The sequence below is a fragment of the Miniopterus schreibersii genome (genome assembly GCF_964146895.1).
Source record: "Miniopterus schreibersii genome assembly, chromosome: 7".
Taxonomy (NCBI): Eukaryota; Metazoa; Chordata; class Mammalia; order Chiroptera; family Miniopteridae; genus Miniopterus; species Miniopterus schreibersii.
The window spans coordinates 77,731,132-77,753,196 of record NC_138108.1 but is presented as its reverse complement, the minus strand read 5'-3'; the positions used below and the strand labels follow the sequence as shown (position 1 = coordinate 77,753,196).

The window sequence follows — 22,065 nt, the reverse complement described above, 5'->3', positions numbered from 1 at the left end:
TAATTTTATAATTTGTTTCATGTAAAACCTCAAGTAAGTTTGTGGCATTAGCTATCATGTCACTCTGGGAAGTAAAGACAGTGACACATTTCGAATTAAATATACTATTGCCATTTTATAATTTTTAAATATCACTTTCAGTCAACAAAAAAATTAAATGCCTAAACTTTCTTACTACATTTTGGTCAGCATTGATTTCCTCCCCTGCTAAATTAAGTCTGCTGCTTTCTTTCTCTCTGAAGTGCAGTTTTTTTGCATGCAGTTTTTCTAACATCTAATACAATGTTTTTAAAATGCACAGGTTACTTTGCATGACTTTTGGAATTTGCTGTTATACAAATATTGAAATGTTACTCTAGTATATTAAATGGGTGGTGAAATTGGTTCCTCCAGATAATGATTTATTAAGAAGGATTCAATAATGAGATATAGAAATGTATACATTAGTACAATTATAATAATATTTTGGGCATGTCATGAAAGCAACTGGCTGCTGTGATTTAATTTGGATGGAAAGGTTACTAATGCCTGTGTTTGGAGGTCAAGAAAAGAAAAGTAAGGTATGTTTGCCCAATGCTGTGCATAGTGAATGACTATAGGTATGTTTGACACGTTGAAAAGTAATTTTTGATTACTCTGTAAAAAACATCCTAATGATATTTTAAAATTAATAATTAAATTTTATTTTTGGTTAAATACATTTGGGTCTTTGGAATTTTTTTTCTTTCTCCTGGCATAGACAGTAGTTTTATCTTTACCTAGAATTAATTTTCACATTGTAAAAGCATTGAACTGTTTTGTGGTGTTTATTTCCAAAGAGTTTCTCAGCAGATTTTTTTGTAATATTATGTATCATCAGAAAAAATATTCACAGTATTATAAAAAATTACAGTCTCTGGAAAAATTAATTTATACTTTTAGTCAAAAGATTTTCATAATGTACTTCCCTTTTTTTTTTTTACTCTTAGAAATTTGTAGGAAATGCCAGTTAGTACTTAGTAAACTTTTCTTTGGCATAGTTTTTCTAAATCAAAACCTTGTAACTAATTCCTTAGGCATCATGCTTAAGCTAAGCCTGCCGGCTGCCACACCAGCACCATAGAAAGCACGGCTTGCTGGGGAGGTTGGAGCCTCATTTGGCTACTATTGCTTCAGCTAATTGCTTTTCCCACTTTGCTGCTATAGTGATTACAAACAGTCCTGAAGTATGATGTCTCATTAATAAAGAAAAGTAGAATATTTTCTAAAAGGCAAAAGATTTTTTAATTTGTACCATGTAACTCTGCTTTGCTTCCCAAAGTGTCTCTCTCCTCAGTTCTTAGGTGTGAAAGTAGGATTTTTCAGATGTATTTAAAATCTCTTTTTCTAATAGTCCTCAGTTTGTAGGAGTGGGGTTGAGGGAAGGTGGGTTCTCAAGGTCACTCCGGGGAGCTGGTGTAGAAACTTGTTCTTTCCAGGGTGCACTGGGAGCCCTGTCCAGGTCTGACTTATTAGAGTGAACAGTCTTATTTATGTATTTACTAGCTTCATTCCTAGTGCCAGACAACATAGGAAAAATTATAGGGATTTATTATGAGTGTGCTGTGGGAATCCAAGGCCAGGGCATTAAAATGTAACCAGGACCTGTTTTCCAGGTAGAAGTCAGACTTATTTTATTTATTTATTTATTTTAATGGCAAAATGTCCTTTCATTATTTATTTTATTCATACAAAAATGTTTTCTTTTAAAAACAATTTTAATGAATATTTTGACCAAGATGTGCTATTGTACGCTACGTAAATTAATCATGTCTTCTTTTCCTAGGCAGCACAAATTGTGCTAATTTCGCTGTTTGAATTGAACACTCCTGAATTTACCATGTTACTTGGTGCCTTGCCCAAAACATTCCAGGATGGTGCCACCAAACTCCTGCATAACCACCTCAAGAATTCCAGTAACACCAGTGTGGTGAGTGCTTTGGCCACAGTCTGTGCCGTTGTGGACTGGCCATGGCCTCTGTGTGTATCTCGCCTACAGCTTGCTCTAACAGCCAGCTTGCTTACTCTCTTTTAATAGATTGCGGACGTCTCAAGGGTGGGAGACCAGGTTTAATCTTGCCATATTCCCAATGAATGAATAAATGGACCTGCTATTTAAATATGGCCATTTCATTTTTTCTCTGAAAGATTTTTATATTGATTTTTAGAGAGAGAGAAAGAGGGAGAAGGGAGAGGGAGAAGGAGAGAGAAAGAGAGAGAGAACGATTGATGTGAAAGCGAAACATTGCTCAGCTGTCTCCTACGCATCTGCTACTGGAGATTGAGCCTCTAACCCGGGCTTGTGCCCTGACCAGGGATCGCACTGGCCCCTTTCAGTGCACAAGGTGATGCTCAACCAGCTGAACCACACCAGCCAGAGCAGTATGGCCATTTTCTTAAGTTAGGTTATTCAGTCAGTTAAATTTTTATATTTAGTCATTTATTTGTTGAGTTTTATACCGTCAAGATGTAAATGGTCAGTTATATCTATTACTCTAGCACAACTGACATCGGTTATCCAACTTCAGGAATGTCTATGTGAAAGTCATCCATTGTTGGTTTAATGTGCACTTAAAATTGGCCATGCAATTGTACAAATTCTGCCCATGTATTTACATTTGGGTTAAAAGGCCAAGGGAAAAGTGGACCATATTCTGTATTAGCCCTGGAGTAATGATGCTTATTCTGCCTTCACCCAGGGCTCTCCGAGCAATACAATTGGCCGGACTCCCTCCCGACACACCAGCAGCAGGACCAGCCCCCTGACCTCACCCACCAACTGTTCCCATGGGGGCCTGTCTCCAAGGTAATGCAGGTTCAACAGACGTGAAGAAACTGAAACACCCCAATGTCTGTCTAGCCTATTTTTATATTTTTGACCAAGCTTAATACCAAAAAGCGTGTGGGGGCCAGGATTCTAGTCCTCAGTCAAATCCTAACAGAATTATCTTGGGCAGAGTGGCTAACTTCTACAGGGAAACGAGTGGTTTGTGCTGAATGTTCTCTGAGATTCTTCTAGCTCTAAACACTTTCCAGTACCTTAAAGATTTTGAAACTGAAAAGTTACATTTAGTTCCGCTACACATAGAAATCACTGGAAACTCATCACCAGTTCCCTAAGTGGTGGAGCACTTGGAGACAGTGTTTAGTCCTTAGAGCCTATCCACCCATAGTCTGGGGTAGTTTTCCAGCTTAGTGGCCATCCCAGGCATAGTTGCTATCATTGAGGGCTCACTTTGAAAGCCGAATGCTGCTCTGGAGGAGGGAGTGAGATCCTAAGGACTGAATTTGGATCAGCATTTTCAGACTCATGTGAACGTCGGCCTTACAGAGTCTGAGGCAGTGCCTGAAGAAGAGAAAGTGCTCTACCTTGAGATCATGAGTGACCCCTGCGCTACCTGGCCAGAGTCTACAGCAGTCTCTGCACGGTAGCTTTAGCGGCCTCCTGGCATGTGTTGGAGGCCCCCATGGCCTCCTCTCAGAGAAGTGAGTCTCTAGGCCAGACTTCCTAGGTAGGAGCCAGTGCCCGGACCTGCAAGGGTCTATGCTGTCATAGGTGGTGGTGTCTACAAGAAGCCCAGATCTTTGGGATCACGGACAAGGAGAATCAAGGGACTGTGTCTTAAGGTTGCTGACATCAAGATCTTAAAATTATAAGAAAATACCACAAGTGTGCCATTTTCCCTTTAAGGATTACCTCTTCAGTAGGAAGGTAATCAAAACATGAGTGCCTTTAAATTTTGATTTTTAAATGATCAAAGTCTCCCATACTCCTCTCTTCTTCAGTTCTTCAGTTTATCATATAAATGTTTTGGGATACATCAAATTTGTATTTTTCTCTTGGTGAAACAAAATACTTTGTAGACTTACAGTATCCTACTGTCTTTATTGCCTTAGGTTTAATCACCCTAAGCCTAAGCCACCCCTCCCCCCCCCCCCACACACACACAATAAGTAGATTAAAGTATGATGTTACATCTCTAAACCTGGTCTGTTGTCATGACTGAGCAAGCTACTCTCATTAGACATTTGAGACTGGAAACTAATGAAAATATGTCTGACTTTCCCCAAGTGTGACTTAGGCTTAGCCGCAGATTGTTTTTAATGTTAACATCTATGTCTGTATCTAAAGTGTATGACTGTCTTCAGGGGTCAGTGCTGACAGTAAAGTCACAGAGGTCTCTGTCTTGGTGGGGAGAACTTTAGGGAAAACTTTGGTTCTCTGTAAATTGTTGCTTTTGTCTCAAAGTGATACTTTGCTATATTAATGGGAAATCTGTTCTTTCATAATAACAAATCCTAAGTTTTAATTATTTTGTTATGCAAAGGGCACATTCTTTAGGTAATAAGCAAAAAGTAAAACTCAAATTTAGTATTTTATTAAATGTGCTAATAGTCTAAGTAAAAGATTGTTGGGAGCTGCCACCATAATTCATCAGAACTAAGAATTGTCTAAGTATTCATCTCAGGGATCCACAAATTATTAAAAATTTTAATTTATTTTTTATTCTTAATTGGCCTGACTTTAATGTTGACTGTTAGGGTTTGCAGGTTAGTGGAAGAAATGAAGAGATTTATTTTCTATGTTAAAACATCCAAATGTGGCCTAAATATTTTTTCTCAAAAAATTCTTTAGGGAATTATTTAGTTGTGTAGTTTCTTTCTTTTTAAAAACAATGTTCCCTAGTCACTGCTTAACTAGCCAGATGGCCTTGGCCAAGTTTATACTCATAGGAGAAATGACTTTCTCAACTAAAGCTGTCCCAAAGTAGAAAAAACTGCCTCACAGCATCATATCTGGAAATATTCAAATAGGCTACATACTTCCTACCAGGAAAGTTATAAGAGAAAGGAACTCTTGCACTAAATAGGAGAATGGATTAGGCTACCGACCTCTGGGGAGGTATAACCAGTTCTCCCTAAATAGGAGAATGGATTAGGCTACCGACCTCTGGGGAGGTATAACCAGTTCTCCCGTGTAGGACCTCAGCTGCTTTCTGGTGCAATGCTCTTGAAACGCTTATTTTCTGCAACCTGCATTCTTTTGAGTCAACCATATATGATAGTAGCTTTTCATTCTTAAGGGGAGAAGTTATTACTGGTTATAGGACTATTTTTTTATCCAAAAATTCTATACTTGGATCATGGAAGGAAATATTCTAAAATGATGAGAAAATCTACTTTGGTAGTTTTTTAAGAAATCACTACTGAAGAAGTCACTTTTATTAAGCCAATAGTACTAGATAAGCCATAGCTGCAGGTTAAGCTTTGTGAAACATTCCGTTATTTCTGGGTGAGGGAGGAATTACTGCTTATACGCAGCTAGTAAACAAACACTGCTGAGTATTTGGAGAGGAGTCTTAGGACTGCAGTTTTCCATCATTGAACACTTTTACCCAGTAGGATTTATGTTGAATGACAAACAGAGTTACGAGGCCTTTAGAAATTACATGAAACCACTTCCTTGAAGAAAAGAAAGTGTGTGGCCATCCTCCCTCTGGGGCTTGTCAGGCGTGTCGTGGAGCAGAGGGGCACTGACTGGGTGACCTGTTGCCCCTGGCAGGCAGAGGCCACTCTGGGTGGGTTTCCTGTGTCCCCCACCGGAGGGCCAAGGCCATCCATAGAATCACGGCAGGCTCAGTGGAGACGGCCCCTCGCGGGAGGAGTAAGGACCCACTTCACCCTCTGCCTGGTAGCGGAGCTCCAGCCGCGATAGTCATCCTCCCCCCACCCAGTGTGTGACTTAGAGACTGTTTTTAGGCCCTTTAATGCCACAGTGACTCTCATCTCCACACTTTATTTTCCTTACAAAATGGTGCCATAACTGTCCTCAGGTGGAGATAAGCTTCGTACCTACTGCTCTGAGAGCTGCGAGGAAGGCCAGCCGCAGGCAGTACTGCTGTGCAGGGACTGTCTCTGATACCAGACTCCACCCAGGCCTCATGTCACATTTCCAGCCCGTCTGGCTCACCCCTTTCCCAAGTGTCCCTGGTTCTCCCCAATTGTAGCAGTTGTTAGAACTCTCTGGGGGGGCCTCTTGCAAGCCCAGGTTACTTAGTGACATCTGTGAAGTGCAGAGGAACATTTGTGTTCTCAGATGAATTATAATTTTCGTATTAGGTGATACGAGCAGAGGAATTCAATTTTGGCTCCCCTCTCTCTGAACTGGCCAGCTGAGAGCTGGTGCCCTAGTCTTCTAGTGGCGATGCACCTCTTTCAGAAGGAAATGGCTATGGCAGCCTCAGAGCTCCCATCTGATTGAATCCCAGCCTCTGGTCATGTTCTCTGAGTCTTCCTGCTATAGTCCCTTTGGTCCCATTTGAATTAAGGCCCATAATTTCTTCTTTGGTTCTTTCTAAAATAATTGATTGCATTATCTGAAACTGAGCGTCCATATACTTTTTAAGTGCCTGTAATGTCCTTCCCAATGTAGGTGCACACGCTTTACACTTGCACTCGGAATCTCACGTGATTTAAAAATGTAAATGCATGATTGAGAGGGAAAGGATTAAACAGTCTTATTAAGGACCAAATTGTAAAGCAGAACGTGTTCTTTTTCTCTGTATGGTGAAGTATTAATTTTGCTCCAATGAATTTTGAGGGAACTTTGCCAAGGAAAGGGGAGGCTCTAAGACACTTAGAATATAGCTTCCTCCTCCCCCCTTCCTCCTCCCTTCCCCTTTGCCTTTTTTTGCTTCTCTCTCTGATTCTCCTCTTCTGATCACTGCAGTCGGTTATGGGGTTGGAGTGCCGATGGGCTATCGAAGCACCCACCTCCCTTTTCTCAGCCCAACTCCATCCCCACCGCTCCCTCCCACAAGACTCTCAGGCGCTCTTACTCTCCCAGGTAACAAGCTACCTGTTAAACTTGTCTGAGGTGTCACAATATTATTGCGTTTCCAAGGTCGTCTCAGTCTTTTGGAAAGCCTCTCAGCTGCCTCCATTGCCTCCATTGTGGTCCCTGCTTTGGCTTAGACTAGCAGGAGGAGAGCCTTGGTGAGAAGTGTGAGCAGGTGTGTGATCTTTGTCGAACCTCACTAGTATGGTTCCTACCATATCACAAGGACAGAGGACCATTTCATCAGTGTCTCCTATGGCAAGCCTTCCAGCCCAGTGTGGTGCTCAGCCCCTAGTCCCCAGAAGGCTCCCAGGCAGTGCATGAAGTCAAGGCAGACAACAGTGTGGTTTCCTTAGCAGTCTTCTCAGGTGTACAAGGCATTCCCACTAAGAAGCAAGTCAAACTATACCTGCAGCTCTCAGTCCTGCTAGTGATTGTGTGGACTGATAACTTTTTTAATGTCCTGTCACCTGTGATAGTCTCAGGAAACAGATCCAGAAGGGAAGGACATTATTTACATCGCAGTGAAGGAGCCCTGCCTCCAGGCAGAAGAGGTGTTGGTATCCTCACAAACCCCTGGGTTAATGTGACAATGCTAATGAATCTGGAAGAAGGGGTGGGGCTTCCTTCAGATGGTAAATCTGTGATACAGAGCAAGGGTCACATGTTCCTACAGAAAGCTGGAGGGTCTCTTAGGCATTTTTTGTTTTTTTTTAAATATATCTGTACTGATTTCAGAGAGAGGAAGGGAGAGGGAGAGAGGCAGAAACATCAATGATGAGAGAGTCATCATTGATCAGCTGCCCCCCGAACACCCCCCACTGGGGATTGAGCCTTCAACCCAGGCATGTGCCCCGACTGGGAATGGAACCGAGATCTCCTGGATCCTAGGTCCGCCTGGGCAGCTCGTAGGCACTTTTTATAAAGGTTCAGAGACCAGAGAGTCCCTCCCCTGAAAGGTGCAGTTATGGGAGCCAATGCTGTGTTTTGTCTGATGAGCTTGTGCCCTCTGATAGGTTAGGTAAGCGGGAAGCACTTCTGAGCGCTGCAGGGAGCTTTGGCACAGAAGATTCACATTCCTGCTTTTGTGTCGTCAACACAGCGCGGCTGTACATAGTAAACAGGTCAGCTGAATGTTTTAACAACATCCTTCTTTTGAAACCTACAGCTCTAAAAGTAACTTCTGAAGTATGCAGAGAATCCTGTACGACGTAGACACGCAAGGTTAGGACAAGGGCACACTCACAATGGGGTGTCACTGCTGTCCTCTGTGTTAATAAAGCACTTGCTACACTTCCTTTTTCTTAAGAAAGATTAATTAGGCCTCAAGGTATAAGATCAGTTTATTAACCATCTCCCAATATACTGACTGTGTGCCCTGATGGGCTCTAGCTTCACCCTCAGCTGGCCTTCCCAGCCAGCCAGCAGGACTGCCCTCCAGAGGATACCCTGCTCCCAGAGCCATCTCCCACACATGCTCACAGCAGTCAGCTGGTGCTCAACAATGCCTATAACTTCTGGTAACCGTTGGTGGGAAAGAGAGATGACTAGAGATTTTACATTTAGAAAACCTTGCTTACATAAAACTAAGTAAATCTCTGTCTCTTTGTGCCAAAACCGTATTTATTTCATAACAAGAACAGTTATCCTTTTTCGGTACCCTAGAATCTTTTCCCTACAAAATAACAAAGACCGTCTAAGGAGGCAGTTTCTGTTTTCTTGGAGACCTGACCTCATGCACCTCCTTGCCTGTCGTAGGAACCCCTCAGAGCAGGGCAGTCCAGAGCTTTACTCTGCTTCAGTGTTGGGTGACTGACTGCCTGGCCTTAGGTCAGTGACTGTTGGCCGATGGAGCATCTCTTCCTAATCTAAAAGATCCTAAGGAGACCTTTCTGGGCTTTAATCACAGTGTGTACAGGTGACCAGGGCCTGGCCTTTACCCTGAAGGATGACGCCCTAGAGTTGTCTCTGAGCTGAGTGTGGGACAGGCGACGGGCCGGGGTCTTTTCTGAGTGAAGCTTCTGCACGTCTCATCGTGGGGCTTGTTGGGACCACAGTGTCTGCAGTTCCCTGATGACAGCATTCATGGGAGTTTCCTTTTTCTGTATGAAATGAGGACTCATAGGTTGTATTTGAAAAAAGACATCAAGCCAAAGCATAAAATAGCAAAGAAAGTAGCACCATTCCTGTCAGAGGAAAACAAGGGTCTGTCTCACCTGGAGCTCACAGTTTTTGCTTCCTGCCAAGGAGCCGCTTCCAGACCTCAAGCCACGAGTCTAAGAGAAGCGGCACCACAGCTGGGATTTGGTCATGCACATGCGCGCCTAAATTGGAGTCTGAGTTGCTTTATTAATCGAAAGTAAGAAGGAGGAACATTCACTGGCAGAATCCTTTATTTTCTTATTTTAAAAAGAGACTACTATAATGCTAAAGTTACGTGAAATGAAATGGTTTAAGGTTCAGATTAAGAAAAATGAGATGAATTCTGGGAAAGCTAACATCGTCTGAAGCGACATGGAAAATAATATTGTGACATCCCTTAAAAAGCGGGACGTCCTGCTGGGCTTCCTTTGTCCATCGCATCACTTTTCCTTCATTTTGCATGGGCCATGTTATTAGTTTTGGTTGTTTTATTCCAAGTTTTTTAAGACATCTTTTTACATCTCGTATACATATTTTTTGTTTGAGCCATACTCAGTCTTTATATATTAAAAACCGTGTACTGGCCAGATGTATAAATGCTTTTGCTCCTACATAAGTGGTCGTGGTGCTGGGGGATGGGGGGCAGGGGGCTTCGTCACATTAAAGGGACATTCCTCATAGATGGAGAACCTTGGGAACTTAGAAGGGGTGGACTTAGTGAATTCTGTTCACATTTTCTATCCCACCTCCTGTCAGTGTATCCATGGAATTTCATCTGTTTGTTCCTTTTTGACGCCAGAGCCAGTTGCTGAGTTGGTGTGTAGTTTTGTGAACTGTTCAAGTACAGTTGGGGTGTGCATTTTCTTTCATCAGAAAAGTGAGTTCTATCTTGGGCAGGTTTTGCAATTTTAGGTAGATAGCTTCCATCTCTAAGGGTGAGTTCAATCTTGTGCCCCAGCAGAACCTGACTGGCCTTAGAAAACACTTGGATTGTTGCAGCCTCAGGCCAACCTACCTACTCCTAGTGAGATGAGAACTGCCCAATTCTCATCTTCCTCCCCCACCCAAGCCTTTAAAAAAACAAAAGACAGGGGAGGGGCTTAGTAAATGTTATTTGTTTTTAAGTGATAGGAAACGTTCCTTGTGAGAATATACAGGATTGATTGTGTTGTCCTTAGGAAGGGCTCCTGCCAGTGGTTTTTAACTTCAGTGATTTCTCTCTAGAGGAACAGAGAGGTTGCTGTCCTTAGTAATGCTGAGTGCTTCCTTATATACAGCCAGGGGTACTTTAAGCGTCCCTAGCTCAAGATTTTCTGCAGGCTGCATTAGATCAACTTACCTATTCTCTTCCTGGATTTTTTTTTAAATAAGTGACATCTAAACTGAGTTACAGTTTTGACTTGCCCTTTGCTGATTGTTGCTTCATGTTCTGCTTTCTTTATACTCGTGTATTTATCCATGTTTTTTTTAATATTTTTTGTGAGGGGCAGTTGATGGTTTTTGTTCTTAGGATCTTCTATTTCTGTGCATTCGTCAGACACCTAAAGGCCACTTGTTGACACACTGCATTACACCAAAGGCTGTTGAGGATTTTTGCTTCATTTCATTTTAACTATGCTAAATCTTTTAAAAGGATAGCAGTTGGCATCACATTGTCCCTTAAGGGACAAATATTTCTGGCTTTTTGAAGTGCTTTTAGACATCTTCCTAGAATCTGACTCATCTTTATAAGATCGGTTTTTATTATAAAACTCCAGGTACAAGCATCTCTACAGGTTTGATATTCCCAGCAAGCTCCTAGGTTAGATGACAGAGTTAGACTCTCAGGAGCCCATTGGTAAGGTGGAGCTGACTTTGAGTTACAGGGTTGGTTTTTTAGTTTTTTAACACAGGATTTTATTTACGTTTTTGATACTGGTGAGCATAACCCAACTTTGTGATGTCTTTGCTCCTCTGAAATTTGTAATACTAGTTTTATTTTGAAGTGCTCAGTCCTCTTAATTTAAGTTTGTACATTTGAGACCAGTTAACAACCAAACTACTTTTTTTCATCTTCAAGATACGAAAGTTGCTTTTTCACTTTGATTACCTCACGCATTCTCAGTCACCAGTCCCCACTCTGAGTTCCTGCATTTTCGTGGTTATTGGTCATTGTTCCCCACTGGTTCTGAGTGCTGGTGTGGTGTGTGTAGGACCAGGTTTGACAAGGAGGATGTGTACTTGTCCAGCAGTGGTGCTCTGATAAAAGATGTCTTCTTTTCATTCCAAATCTCCTAAAGAAACAAAACTATAATACCTTTCTACATAAATTATTGGAAGAAATGTATGCACATATATCAATTCTCTGCATATGCCTCAGTTTAAGAAAGAAAATATTTTGATCTTTAGCATGCTGGACTATGATACAGAGAACCTGAACTCTGAAGAAATCTATAGCTCTTTGCGTGGAGTCACAGAAGCCATTGAAAAATTTAGTTTTCGAAGCCAAGAGGATCTGAATGAGCCAATTAAACGAGATGGCAAGAAGGACTGTGATATTGTAAGTATCTCCAGGCTAATTGAGAACTGTATATCGATTAAGTGATAATTAATGATTCCTCTGAACACTGACCACTGTCATTGCTGAACTTCATCGTTATTTTTAGCCTCTATGAGAGTATTCCTTTTAGAGGCCCAAGGCAATTTTGAGTTACCCTTGTTGTCTTTGTGAAGGATGTTAAATGCCTTTTGTTGCGCTGGACATATTTTTGTTCCCATGATGTGATAAAAATAGCCTGAATCCGTTACCAGCATGGCTATCTGGGAGCCCTAGTCTCAGGCAGAGGCAGGCAAATAAGCAGGAGATTGTGGTGTGGTGGGTGGCTGGGGCTCAGCACCAAGACCCAACATGGCCAGTCCTGGTGCCCAGGATGGATCTGCAGAAGAGATGACTCATCCTCTGACTTGAAGCATGAAGGTTGAGGAGGAGAGTGTTAGAGCAGGTGTGAAAAAGTGAGAGATGGGAGTGGACGTTGTAGGAGCCCCTGGGGGTTGCTGAAGTGGAACGAAAGAGCATGCTGTGTCTTGGGGGAGGCTTGGAGAAGAAGCTATAGAGATGGGCTTAGGAAGGTCTCACCCAGGGGGATTTTCAGGCAGTGTCTTGACTCTACACTGGGGACACTGGAGAGTCTTTGAAGGGTTTTTAACCAGGGAAGTGACATGGTCACATTAAGTTTTAGAAAGATTGCTGTCACTCAGATGGAGAATTCCAAGGAATTTGGATTGAGTGGGGGAAAGCAGAAATAGATGAGTTACAAGTCTGACGGACTATTGAGTAGGTGCTGGTGCAATTCAACGAGAAAATGTCATAGGAAGAGGAAAAGAGTATATGGTAACCCCTTTGGACAGTAATAAATTCATTTTTGAATATATGTGACTTGCAAGGCCTGTGGTATCCAAGCAGACATATCCATTAGCCTCTGGATATACCTGTCTGAAGTTTAGGCTGTGAATTAGGCTGGAGATAGAGACTTGATTACCTAGTTGCTTGGTGATAACTAAAGAAAAGTGAGTGAAATCAACCAGGTAAAGGTAAAATCCAAAGGAGCATCGACACTAAGAAAAAGACAGAAGAATAAAGTTGGAAGTAAAGCTGTAAAGAGGATGGGGAGATCCAGAAAGTATGGTGTCACAGAAACAAGGGGACACTTTCAGGAAGAAGGCTCTAGCCAGGCGGTTCAAGCTGCGTGTGGTCATGATCACATCAGGTCAGTTATGGAGAGAAGGGGCTCCATTGGATTTTTTAAATTTACTATTTACATTAAAATTCTGTGTTAACCTAAAATACATAAAACTCGCAGTGTTTTGCTATAGAGCCAAGACCTTTTCTTTGAGAATGGGCCCACTGCTTACACTTTCCTATTCTCCTTAAGTAAATTTTACACATAGTCACAGTCTACACTTTACAAATTTAGTTTCTTCCAGGAGCCCCTTGGATTTTGTGAGCAGAGTTCAGAGCAGAATTGAGAGTGGAAACAGGTTACAGAGGGTTGAAGTGTGGCTCAAGTAACAGACAGGAGAGGTGCAGGTGTTCAGGGGCTTCACATGGGAGAGACTCGCCTGCTTGAGTGCTGATGGGGCCAGGGGAGAGGAAAAGGCTGACTGCAAGGGAGGGGAGTGGATGATTGGTGGACACAGGTCCAAGGACGTGGGCAGGATGGGCCTTGGGCGCTGGTGGAGGAATTGGCCTGAGTCAGGAAGGAGGGTGAGCAGGTTTTGTTTGGGAGCAGGAAGATGAGGGGGTTCCCTATGACAGCTCCCACCTTCTCTGGGCAGTCAGTGGAAAGAGGCCGGGGACTCGGCTGCGGTGAGGAAAGTGGAAAAGCTTTCCAAAGCAACTGGTGGGGCGGGGGGAAGGCTCTGATTAGCGAACGGAAGTCCTGCCGGGAACAGTGGAGGCTCTGGGAGAAGGTGAGTGTCTGAGGCATTCCCCTTCCCAATTACAAATGTAATATATAGCCAACATAGAATATTTGGAAAATGCAAAAAGGGAAGAAATCACCATCTCTAGAGATCATGAACGTTAACGTTTTACTGTGTATTTTTCTATTCCTTTATGTGTTAATATGTTTTGGGTGTATGCAGAGTGTTTTTAAAGTAAAAGTGACATAGTGTGTGTCCTGTCTAGCACAGGATGTGAGCACTTTCCCTGTCATTGCTCTTCCATGTGAATTTCTGTGGCTGGATGGTAATTCATATGGTTATACCATAGCCATCCTCAGTACCCTGCTTTGGAACATTTAAGTGTTTGCAACTTTTTAAAGCATAAAAATACTCTGATGAGAGTTGGAAGGAATGAAGCATGGTAGTGAGAAAGTAAACAGCCTGGTTCAAGAAGCCTCAGCTCTGTCAGGGGTGGGGAGAGGGGAAGGACTGGAATGTGAGAGCTGCAAGGCTAGAACGAGAATTGAGCACAACTTTCACACCTAATGTTGTAGAGATGGGGCTGTTCCTGCTGGAGGGTGTGCCTCCGAGGTGGAAGCGTAAGAGGGGGAGTGAAAATCAGAGTTGAGGTTTAAAACTCAGTGTCTTGGCCCCTCATTACCAGATTTTTAACTAAGAGGCTGAGGTAGATATAAAACTGTTGAATGTGAGCCTCAGGAGCCGGCCTCCTTCCTCGTGAGCTTGACCGGTCTAATGAGGTGGAAGTGCACAGGGTGGACGTCAGAGCCAGAGAAGACGGTTCGCGGAGGCAGAGAGGAGAGCATGGAACGCTGCGGGACAGTCCATCCTTAGGACTAGTTACAGGGGCACAACAGGACCTGTGCTGAGGTCCGTTTTACTTCTAGATTGTTCTGCTTTGTTTCAAGTAGACGTTACAATACTTAATGCCAGAAAGGCTGTGAGGGACTGGTGTTGGAGGGACTGGTGTCGTTGGCGGCATGGCAAGTTGGTGCTATCGTGTGGAGCTTAGCGAAGTTATATTTAGCAGAAGTGACTTTAGTTTCATATACTTTAATAGTCTAACTTAACAAACTCAGCAAAAGGAAAGAAGATAATTACTTTCACAGAGTAGTTTATTTTAGCATTATCTATAATGGCCAAAACTAACGAATCAGTAGAAGGGGAATAGTTCAGTAAATCTTATTAAAACACAAGTAGAAATAGTGGTGTGATTAAACATTATGGTTATAAACCTTTATTTATGAGGGGCATGCTTATGTTATGAGGAAAACAAAACATGGTAGTGTGTGCTGTAAAATCTGCGTGTAGACAAGGACGGGGGATAAGCGAAGTTTAAAAAGTAAGATTTTTCTGTTAAAAGTGATTAGGATTAGGATAGTTTAGCTTTATATTTTAAATGTCTTTAATCTTTAAAACTCCCCCTTTATAAATGATTTTTTTTCATTATAACAATGCTTTATTTTTAGAAGAATTACAAAGAGAAAAAAATTAAAATCATCCATGAATTATCGTCCCTGTTAAGTCATTTTGTTCATATCCATGCATGTATTTTATATTAGTAATTGTAATTATATTAGTATACAATCTTTTTTGGGGGGGTTGTTAACCAAATGCATTCTAGCAATTTCACTAGATATAAATCCAAAAAAGTTGAAAGGAGAGACTTGAACACATGTTTCTATGCCATTGTTCATAGGAGCATTATTCATAATAACCAAAAGGTGGAGCAACCCAGGAGCTATCAACAGATAAATGGATTTTTAAAATATGATGTGTAGGTGCAGTGGAATATTCACATGGCAGTGGAATGTGGCACTGGAGTGGTCACATTCATAGAGATGGAAAGTAGAACAGTGGTTACAGGGCTGGGAGGGGCGGGGCTGTTATATAATGGATACAGAGTTTTAGTTAGGGAAAATGAAAAATTTTGTCCAAAATCTAACATAGTGGTAATGGTTATGCAACATTGTGAATGGATTTAATGTCACTGAATTGTACACTTGGAATTAAGGGATTAAAGTGATGTGTGTATTATACCACAATTTATAAAAAACAAATGCATAAGCACCAGTGCAATCTGGCTGCCTGAAAATGTTTTTACTCGTTTTTTAGTCGCATGTCTGAGATGAGGAGGACAGTTTTGCTTTGTTCCCAGCAGTCAGCGGTACTTGCTCTTATTCCAGTGCCACCCTGCAAAGGGTGCCAGAGGGCCATTGTGCTCAGGAGAAAGGACCCCTGAGAGCGAAGGCAGTCAGGAGCATGACACAAGGGATAGGTTCAGAATATATTAGAAAAAAGATTTTTCAGAAAATTGTAACTACCTGTTCTTTAGCCCAACATAAAGACCAGCTCTGAGAGTCAGAAACATCCACAGGAGCAGTGATCTGGAGGGGATACTGAGTCCTCCATTGTTAGAGATTATTAGCCATGGTTTGGCTCACGGCATGGTGAACTAGATATAAGGACTTCTCGGACAGTTGGACTGCGCTAGATCTTGTGACGGTATTGGCGCAAGCTGGTGTTGTGTCGGGGCTCCGGTGAGAAAACCCTGGTGTTTGTAAAGAAAGTGATAGGCTACAGTGTTGGCAGGAGATTTCTAAGAGTGGGGATCAGGTGTGCAGGCTTTGTTCTCAAAGGACTTCCCAGAATTTCATGTTACTAATCTCTCAAAAAAATGTTTGAGTAAAGTTAATCACACATACAAAGTAAAATGGATTTTACCTGTAAGTTAATGAAAATATAAGCATATTCAGTTCCCTTTAAAGTAGTTTATGAATTAGATATTTACAAATTGAAATTCTAACAACTGTTCTTTTGTTCGTGGCCAGATTTCAAGTGAGAAATCTCTGACTCTTTTAATACTTCTGAAAATTTAAAGACAAGTTTGTTAAAAGTCCTAAAAAGGAACTGATGGTGTTTTGTGTTCCAGGTATCCCGGGATGGTGGAGTTGCATCCCCGGCCACCGAGGGCCGGGGAGGCAGTGATGTGGTGGAAGGAGGCAGAACAGCTCTGGATAACAAGACCTCCCTCCTCAACACCCAGCCTCCGCGCGCCTTCCCTGGGCCACGGGTGCGAGACTACAATCTGTACCCCTACTCGGATACCATCAATACCTATGACAAGACAGCCCTGAAGGAGGCCGTATTTGACGATGACATGGAGCAGCTTCGAGATGGTTTGTCTGTCTTTGTTTGATTGTCCCCCATCCAGAAGTTTCTTCCATGGGCTTCCCCTCTTGTCAGACCAACTCTCAGCATGCTGGTCAAATGGAAATGGAAATGTGGGGTCTGTTCAATTGTCCTTTGTTCAGCAGCTCCATGTTGAGCTCCTGCCATGTGCTTGGGCATGGAAGGCAAAACTGAGCAAAAGGATGCACAGTCCCTGCCCTCCAGAAGCTTCCAGTCTCATCTCAGCAGCAGTCAGGAAGTGGACAGGTGCACAGGTGACCTCAGATTGCAGCTGTGACAGCTGCAGTGAAGGAGACTGACTGTACCCACCAGGGAGGGCATCACCAGGAACCAGGGCCTGAGTGGACATGAGAATAGGGGAGTAGGAGTTAGCGAGGTGGGGAGCGAAGGCTCAGGCAGTCCTGGCACCCGGCTCAAGAGTGTGAGGCAGCTCTGCTGGGCCAGTGGGCTTGGGGTCAGGTCTGAAGCACCACTGGAGCTTGCTCCTCTCTCCACCCGCTGTCCTAGAACCGGAACTGCTTGGCGTTGGCTGCCTGCAGCTGGGAGATGGGCTGGGATGTGCACTGGCACTTGCATTGCCACGCTCATTGCTGCCCTTGTGTTTTACACACTGTCTAGTAGACGTAGCAACTACTGTTCCATTCCACAGATTAGGAAACCAAGGTTCAGAAAGGTTAAGTTACATGCCCCGAGTGTAACGTACTCAGTATGGAATAGAACTAGCCTGGCTTTTATCTGACTCTGTTAAAGACCCATGTCCATTACTGAGGAAAAAGTGAGGAAGTATATTTTGGTATGATGATATTTTTATTTGGAACTTAATTATTTGGTTTTTTACCTCATTGTTATGTACACATTTTGGTTTATTTCAACTTTGTGGTCATTTTAGCTGTCTGCCATGACAAAGGAACTGCTTGAGCTAACGCTGACCCAACTTAGTGGTCTTTTTTTTTTAAAGCGTACATATATCTGTTTTGTTTCCAAGCCTGTTGTTTTGTTTGTTTTTAAACTTTGAATGAAAAATTAAATTAGAACTCTAAACAATTAGCATTCACTGAGTGCCTGCTGTGCGTCGTAAAGCGTGTGTCTTGCCAGGGACAGGGAGGTGAATGAGACAGTCCCTGGCACAGAGAGCTCAGGGCCTGTCCGGGGAACAGATTCACAAGGCACATGCGGGTGCAGAGGGCGCGGAAGGCCGGAGGCTGCGCTCTGTCTGTGGGGCCGGCGGGCGCGTGCTGACGTGGGGGAGACGGCCTCCGGGTGTGCGTGGGCGTCGAGTGGGGGAAGCATAGGCCACGGCTGTCAATTGCTCGTTGCTGGCGGGTGGCAGCGCAGTGCATCCCCACAGGCCTGTAGCCGGGCAGTAGGCTGTAGCACTGTCGGCTGGGGCTGGCACCTTCTGGAGCACTGAGCTGTTGCCTTTTGTTGCTCATAGAATTGGAGCATCATTTCACTTACCCACTTCTGGGTCTTGTTGACGATGGAACAGAGATTAGGATGTTAGTTGTTATTTACTCAGCAGCTGTATAATAAAAGACTTGAAGTAAAAGGGATAGTAGGGGGAGAATGATAGTTTTTTAACATTTCATACTTTCTTCTGAGTTTGTCCCCAATTTCAGAATCTAAGACAATGTGCTAATGCAAGTGAAGCAGTTCCTGATGATTTATCTCACTTGTTTCTCCATCCTTTCTGTTTAAAGTGAGTTCAGAGTTGAGGTCTCTCAAAAGAACATGCAGAGAAAGATCTCTTCTGCCACATAAACCAGGGCTCGAGTCCTTGCAAGTAATGACACTAAGAGATCTCGGGAAGCTGTACAGTCTCCCTTGGCTGGTGGTTATTTCTGTGCTGGTTCCCAAACTCCAGACGTTCCGAGAGGAAATGGATGTTGGTCAGACGGGACTGTAAGCAGTGCCTTGAGGAAAGTGTGTACTTCCATGGGTGTGATCTTAGTAAGAGGCTGTTCAGTGGCAGGGCCTGACAGGACTGTCGCAGTGGAGATAGGGTTTGGATAAAGAAGGCAGTCGAGGAGGGGCTTTGGGAGGTTTCTTCTCTTGTCTGAATCGATCAATGAAACAGCAGGGGAAATAGAAGGGGGAGAAGATGGTAAGGCAGGGTAGAGACATTGAATGTCAGTCCTTGATACCTGTTCTCACACCTCTGTTTTCATGATTCAATTGGTGGGATGACCTGCCAAGGGTGTAGAGTGAGGCCCGGGCCGCAGATCGAGGTGGAAGGCATGCTGGGAAGAGACTGGAGGGCAGTGGGAGGCTGGCCGCATCACTGAGGCAGCACTTGCAGCCAGCGGCCTTGCACAGTGACGTCTGTCTTTTGTGTCCCTCAAGTGCCCATTGACCATTCGGATTTGGTGGCTGACCTTCTGAAAGAGCTGTCCAACCACAACGAGCGCGTGGAAGAGCGGAAAGGTGCCCTGCTGGAGCTGCTCAAGATCACCCGGGAGGACAGCCTGGGCGTCTGGGAGGAGCACTTCAAGACCATCCTGCTACTTCTCCTGGAGACCCTCGGCGACAAAGATGTGAGGAGCCGTGTGTTCGTGCATCCCTTTCCCATGGGATGGGTTGTGTCCTGTGGGGTTGGGCTTCAGCTTTGCTTGGTACTGTGCTTCCTGTTTACATCAAAACATGTTTGAACTGTGTTCCGAGCACCAGGTAGTAAGGTTGTGTTTTTGCAGACAGGCCCCAGCCTAGTTTATATGCATGTTTTTGTAATTGGCTTTGTAGTTGTTGAGGGAAACTTGTTCCTATATCAGGTCACTTTAACACAAAATTTCTTAAAATGTCATTTTTTACCATGAGCTTTGTTTCATGTTTAATTGAGAAACAGAGAAGTTCCTTTGCTGCATTCCACCAAATTTTGTCTTGGTTCACCCCAGCGTATGTCACAGTTTCACTAACCCTAATGGTCAAACAACGGGTTCAGGAACCATGGATTGATATAATTGTCTATTATTTTCTATTGTTATTTTTAAAATAAAAGGCCCTTTTCACACTGTGACATTTAAATGTAGTTTGCAAACTAGGCATTTGCTGTATAGCTCTTAAAGGAGGGAGGGTCCAGTCAGAGCCCTGCCCCCTTGCTCCATGAAGCTGGTTTCATCTACGGAGACGGGCATGATGTAGGGGTTGCTGAAGTAAACCGCACCCCTCCACGTTGGGCCTTGTGTGGGCCAGCAGAAATGAAAGTAGCCTGAATGTGCTGAAGAGCTCCACTGGCAGGACTGGGCGGAAATTGGACAGAGCCTGGGTCATGACCCGGGTCATGGTGGGGTGACTCGAATGGAAGACAGGTGAGCAGGAGAGTGGTGGATATCATGGTGACCCCATTGCTTTCTGATGCTTAGGATTAGTGGTTTGGTATAGTAGAGGGCTGAGTAAAGCTAGAAGAATGGTGATAAAAGGTCTGTGTTAACTTTTCTTAAAGTATTGGCTTCTGAGGCACTTCTCTGTGGTTGGGCTTTGTGGCCGGGAGATAAAATGATACCATGTGGAGGGTGCTGGATGGAGTGTTGTTCTGTGAATTGTACAGATGAGTGACAAAGAATCAGGATGTACTTTCTGGCTGTGTTTGGTGTAAACTCCATTCTCTTTCATTGAGATTAGGGGTCTGTTTGGAATGGCTTTCCTCCAGACACATGACTTGGGCCTCAAGGTCCTTAGGCAACTCAAGGCCTATACAAATCCCCTCCCCCATGATCTCATCAGGCAGCAGACCTGGAATAATGACAGGCCTCCAGCTGTCCTTGGAGGGTTCACAGCCTTACAGGTCATGCAGTTGCTTTTTTCAGGTGCTTTTTACCTATCCTTTCGTACATCTGACAAAGGGTGGTTTAAGCCTCAGGAAATCTGGAAATCCCCCAGAGATACATTGTCCTCATTTGGTCTTCATTTGGCTCATTGAGAAACCTTCATTAGGTCCTTCTTAGGTGCTGGGTGCTGGGAATGTCACCACGGGCACAGGCCTGCCCTCATGGAGCTGGCTGTCAGGGAGCCCCTGTCAGGTCAGCAGTGTAATTGTGTGGAGGCACCTGCGGGTGCTGGGAAGCCCAGAGCTGGGTGCTCGGTTCTCTTAGACCCTGCCAACTGGTGCATGTGGTAAAGCACTGTGTGGTGTGCTGATGTCTCCTTTTCCTCCTGTGCCCAGTATTCCATTCGAGCACTGGCATTGAGAGTTTTACGGGAAATTCTGAGAAACCAGCCAGCAAGATTCAAAAACTACGCCGAGCTGACGATCATGAAGACTCTGGAAGCCCATAAAGACTCCCACAAAGAGGTGAGCCAGGCCAGAGGCCCGGGAATGCTGAGACGAGTCTAGGGTACAGTTGGTTGTGTGGGAAGAGAGGAGTGTCAGTCACTGTACGCCTTCAAAAAAGGAGTCCCTTCCTTTGAGCTCAGCACATGCTGTATGTAGGGTGAAATCCCAGGCTGCTATGGTGCCTGAGCGGCAGTGCAGTTCAAGGGTGAGTGCCACTTGGTGGGTTCCCAACTCCCTTTCCATGTGCACAGTGGGCTGGGCCTGTTCCTGGGGGGTTTCCCATGTCTGTAGTTCCCATTGCTTTGGTCAAAAGGAAGGCCTTTCATTTCCTCCTTGTGTTCAGCATCTGGCATTGTGATGTTGGAGATTGAGTTGGTTTTGAAGATACAGACATCCTAGAACAAGTCCCAGACAAGTCCTTGCTCCAGAACCTTGGAGAACTTATTTCACCTCTGAGTCTCAGTTTCCTTATGTATAAAATAGAGATGGGTATTATCACCAAGTTTCTCGTGATAATTAAATAAGGCAGCCAGGGACGGTTCCTGGCCCAGCACTTAACAACAGGAGGTACTCTATTCGGTCAGTCTTCCTTCCCTTCTTCCCCTTGCAATGTGTTTCTCTTTGGCTATGCCATACATCTTCTACCAGCTCCTAAACATTTGCAATGCTAGCAAACTGTGTCCTTGGTTCCTGGCACCTCAGATGCCTGTCAGAGAGCAGAAGGATATATTTTAAAAAAATGTGCCCAGCCGGGCATGGCCCAGCGGTTGAGCATTGACCTAGGATCCAGGCGATCAGGGTTCGATTCCCGGTCAGGGCACATGCCCAGGTTGCGGGCTGCAGCCGATCAGTGACTCTCTCATCATTGATGTGTCTCTCTCTCTCCCTCCCCCTTTCTCTCTGAAATCAATAAAGATATATTTTTAAAAATGTAAGGACCAGCCCTGGCCAGGTGGTCAGTTAGTTGGAGCATCGTCCTGTATACCAAAAGGTTGCAGGTTGGATCCCCAGTTGGGGTGTGTATGTGAGGCAGCTGATTGATGTTTCTCTCTCTCTCTCAAATCAATTAACATATCCTTGGGTGAGAATTAAAAAAAAATGTGAGGACCAGATAAACTAATATAGTCAACAAAATTATTCCTGGGTGAGGAAAGAGGATCTCAGG

General features: G+C 43.9%; 1 protein-coding gene across 5 annotated transcripts in view; it reads left to right on the top strand.

The window, feature by feature from the left end:
* The window catches only part of CLASP1 (cytoplasmic linker associated protein 1), a 267,208-nt gene that overhangs the window by 221,009 nt on the left and 24,134 nt on the right, over window positions 1–22,065 (top strand). For all 5 annotated transcript variants that reach the window (XM_081143238.1, XM_081143235.1, XM_081143239.1 and 2 more), the window contains 6 exons: window positions 1,805–1,948; window positions 2,718–2,824; window positions 11,387–11,537; window positions 16,371–16,617; window positions 18,974–19,164; window positions 20,790–20,918. In XM_081143238.1, the coding sequence (XP_080999364.1) occupies window positions 1,805–1,948; window positions 2,718–2,824; window positions 11,387–11,537; window positions 16,371–16,617; window positions 18,974–19,164; window positions 20,790–20,918 (969 nt within the window). The remainder of the gene's footprint in view (window positions 1–1,804; window positions 1,949–2,717; window positions 2,825–11,386; window positions 11,538–16,370; window positions 16,618–18,973; window positions 19,165–20,789; window positions 20,919–22,065) is intronic.